Source organism: Cynoglossus semilaevis, chromosome 9, assembly GCF_000523025.1.
Source record: "Cynoglossus semilaevis isolate Cse_v1.0 chromosome 9, Cse_v1.0, whole genome shotgun sequence".
Lineage (NCBI taxonomy): Eukaryota > Metazoa > Chordata > Actinopteri > Pleuronectiformes > Cynoglossidae > Cynoglossus > Cynoglossus semilaevis.
Genome location: NC_024315.1, coordinates 1,476,999 through 1,480,777, shown reverse-complemented (window position 1 = coordinate 1,480,777; position 3,779 = coordinate 1,476,999). Strand labels below are relative to the sequence as shown.

Here is a 3,779-nt window from a genome sequence, read left to right as displayed (position 1 = left end):
GCATTCCGCTCGTTAGCGCGGGGCGAAAGGCCGCGCAGCCAATAGAAACAAAGTTTCCTCGTCCTGGGGGGCGGGGCGTTAGAATCGACTGGAACACGTGGAAACAGACAGCAGGACCGCGGTGAACACATCACGAGCTGTGTTTGTGCAGCAGAAAGAGTCGAAGGCCTTTGTTTCAGCTGCTTTGTCTTTGAGTCAAGAACATTTTCTGACTGATGGTCCCTGAGAACACGGTTTTAATGCAGTTTAACGTTTAATAACTGGACATTTTATACATGAAGATACACAATTCGTATTGTGTTGTTTAATTACAACTTTTTTTATACTATAAATATAGCCAGTCACAGTCAGACAAACTGTGCTAATTGTTGTAGTTTTATGACACACTGCTGCTGTAATGTAGACCACAGAGTTACTACAGAGAACTATATTTTGTTAAATATATTATTGCTATTATAAACATTTCAATGACATAAGAGACAGAACAGAATAAATAAACGTGGAAACAAGAAAACCAAATGTTTAAAAAAAAACATTTATTTTTCTTTCTGCTGACAGTTAGCCTTAGCCTCGTCCCCAACGACTTCCTATAATTCATTAAATACAATTCAAAGTGCCTTTTCATGGGTAGAGGAGCGGGGTAACACAGCCTGTGTGCTTCAGATATGTAACGACAGCAAAAAAAGAAATAAAAATAAAATAATACTGACAGGCACTTCAGTCACTTGAGGTCACTACAGGAAATTCAAATCCAAACAAACAGCATCATAGACTGGTCTTTCAAGGCAGGAGAGTGAGGTGTGGGCGCCACACACGGTGCCGCGCCCCAGCCTTTGGCTCTGTGGGGGTAACTAATGCAGAACACTGTCTGGTTTGGGGTAACCAAACAGCTCAAAGTCTGGTTGATAAAGCTTGTACAGTTCTCTCCTCATTGTTAGAGGAATCTGTGAGAACCAGTCTCTTTCCCAGCTGGCCGCTGTTCGGTTTCGGGCTCCTGAAGGAAAGTGGAGTAAATGGTCCACGTCCAGGAGCTTCAGCAGGTGATCGGCGTCGCTCTCTAGGGTTTCCAGTCGTCCAATGAAGTCGTACTTGACTTGGCATGGATGGCACAGACGGTATATCTGAAACACAACAACAACAACAACCAAACTCAGTTAGCCTCTGGGGAGTTTGAGTTTTATAACTCCGTCCTTGGAAACTCAACCTGTCTCCAGTGTTCATTGAAGATATTCTCCTTCTCCGTCTCAGGGTCCAGCAGGTAGCTGACAAACTGCTGAAACGTAGGTTTGATTCCAGCAGCGAACGCCTGCGCTGCCTTTTCAGGCAAACTCTCCGAGATGTTACCGTAACGACGCAGCATGACGGAACCAAACTGCTTGTAGAAGTCCTCGTTTGGTCTGGAAACACACACAGAGCAGCAGGTTTCATTGGACGAAGAACTCGTTATGTTGTGTACACACACACACACACCTTCCAAACTTGTTCCTGAAGGCAGAGATGAGACGCACAAACGGATCTCGGACAAACAGGAACTTGGTGTAGTGTTGGAGCTTGAGCGCCATCAGGTGGCGGGACAGAGAACCGTAGTGACGCCAGAACCTGGTGGAAAACATTGAGGTAAGTCAGATTGAGGAAGTTTCTTTAAAGTGTTTGAAAATTAGAGCTTTTACAATGGAGCAAAATGTATTTAAAAAAAAACTCCTTCTATCCACAGACAGACGGCTCCTCAGAGTGACAGAAAGGTCGGTCTGTGCTGCAGCACCAGGCTCCGCCTCTCTGCTCCAGCCGTCTCTTCCATGTATCAACTCAGTAAATAACTCACAGACAACTTCTCAAACACAGGTTCAGTAGGAGTCTGTTTCTGTTTCTGTTCCTCTCCGTCTTATCACCGTTTAAACTGAATGATCACTGACCAGCTGATCAATAATCTGTTCCTACAAAGTCAGGTCACGTCAGCTGTGTTTGTAAAGTCCAAGAAGACACTGGACTTCAATGAGACAAATTGAACAAAAACAGAATAAAAAAGGGACGTTCCATATTAATGTTTGCCGATATCTGCTAACTAAGGTGATGGGTTAAAGCTCAACATTATCTTATGCCATGCCCCCTAGGGGACAGAAGTATTTTCAGCCCCCCCCCCCAGAGAATTGAAATACTATTGAGCGTGTGGTAATATTTATGTATTTATCTTTATGAGTTGCTGGTACCAATCCCCTGATTATTAAAATAGATGAATCAAATGAGCTGCAATGCTGCCATCTAGTGGCTTTGGCAGTTTCATAAACATGCCATTTTTCTCCAAAACTATTTTTAGAGCACACATCATTTGTTATTGGGTTTTCAGAGGAAAAACTGATAACAATTCTTACAGATATCACATAAATATGCTAATATCAGGTTGATAATATCGGACACCCCATAATCTTAGACCTTTTCTTGTTTTTCAACCCGCTGAACCACTGAGTCACAGACAACACAGACCATGTATTTACACCACAGACATCTACTATCTGATCAGTACAAATGATTGAAGCTCAGAACTGAGTCACGTTTCTGCCCCCAGGTAAACAGTGGTCACAGTTTCTACAATCAACAACAAATATATTGCCCCTGGTTCTGTGAGCGTGTGCGTCGTACTTGGCGAATGTGAGGTAAAGCGTGGCGTTGTGTACGAGGTCTGGGGGTATGGCCTCTGGGTCAGTGTAGGGTTTTCCTGAGGAGGGTGAAATCAAAGCCTGAGACAAGACCACCATCACTCTCTTCCAGTTGGTGCATGCTACCTGAACAAAGAACACAGCAGAGAAGTGAGGGTGGGAGGGGGAAGTTGGGGGGGGGCAGCGGACGTTTGACTCTACGCTCGTCTTCGTGAACCAAAACAACCCACACGACGGCTGACTGTACCTTAGGAACGTAGCAGTAGATGATCTGGTTGGTGTCGTCCACGATCAGGTGATCCAGCTCCCTGTTGGGGATCTGCTCAAACGACCGAGTCCTTCCAGGGAAGTCCAGATCTGAACAAACATCCATGATCCTCTGCTTCCTCTCCTCCTGCTCCACGTCCAGACGACGAGAACTGATCCTTTTCTGCTCCCCTTCTCCTCCCGTCGTCCTCACCTCCCTCTGCTCCTGTCTGTCCTCGACCGCTGCTCCTCCGCCTTTTGTGCTGAAAATCGTGGTAGAAACAGGAAGTGGAGACCTGCTCTGGAGTCCGGCGGTGGATGGAGACGGCGTGGTTGTCCGTGGGCAGGAGGGTGACTGAAGGGGGCAGCGTTTGTGGTCCTGCAGAGGGTAGAGGTTGAAGCCCCCGACGTCGTCCCAGTAGACGATGATGAGCAGGATCATGAAGACGGAGCCCAGTACGAAGGCCACCCTGAGACCACGCCACACACCCATGATTGGAACCGAGCCAGTGATTGGAGAAGAAAAGAGGAAGAGGTTATCTCAGCTCCATGCCGGATGTTGATCACGGAAGGAGACACATCCTGCTCGTTGGCTGCAACTGTGAAAAGAAACAGGAAGTGAAGAAATAATCACTGCCAGAATAAAACAGAAAAGGAACAGAAGCAAAGTGAGACTTTAAATCCCAGTACATGCTCTTTTTACAAATATATAGAGATATAACATGATAATAATAAGAGCTGCACAGAAAAAAAAGCTTTTCAAACACACTGTGTTTGTTTAACACTCAGCCGACAGTTTTTTCTGACCTAAGGGAAGCTGACCCCCCCCACCCCCCACCCCCGGGCCGTGAGGACCCCTGACCTCAGTCCGTGGCGCTC

At 46.2% G+C, this 3,779-nt stretch overlaps 1 protein-coding gene and 1 long non-coding RNA gene across 3 annotated transcripts in view; one reads left to right on the top strand and one right to left on the bottom strand.

The window, feature by feature from the left end:
* Nucleotides 1-519: 519 nt before the first annotated feature.
* The window catches only part of LOC103383242 (carbohydrate sulfotransferase 12), a 7,044-nt gene continuing 3,784 nt past the window's right edge, over nucleotides 520-3,779 (bottom strand). The window contains exons 1-5 of one of the 2 annotated variants that reach the window (XM_008316293.3): nucleotides 2,902-3,531; nucleotides 2,638-2,780; nucleotides 1,471-1,599; nucleotides 1,205-1,397; nucleotides 520-1,121 (exon numbers count right to left, since the gene is read on the bottom strand). In XM_008316293.3, coding sequence (XP_008314515.1) covers nucleotides 852-1,121; nucleotides 1,205-1,397; nucleotides 1,471-1,599; nucleotides 2,638-2,780; nucleotides 2,902-3,393 — 1,227 coding nt within the window. In that variant the 5' untranslated portion in view covers nucleotides 3,394-3,531 and the 3' untranslated portion in view covers nucleotides 520-851. Of the gene's footprint in view, nucleotides 1,122-1,204; nucleotides 1,398-1,470; nucleotides 1,600-2,637; nucleotides 2,781-2,901; nucleotides 3,532-3,779 lie in introns of those variants that run through there. The other variant, XM_025058661.1, reaches the window with a different exon arrangement.
* Nucleotides 1,478-2,015, top strand: LOC112487495 (uncharacterized). Its single transcript, XR_003050625.1, has 2 exons — nucleotides 1,478-1,617; nucleotides 1,715-2,015. It is a non-coding gene; the product is annotated as an uncharacterized LOC112487495 (long non-coding RNA).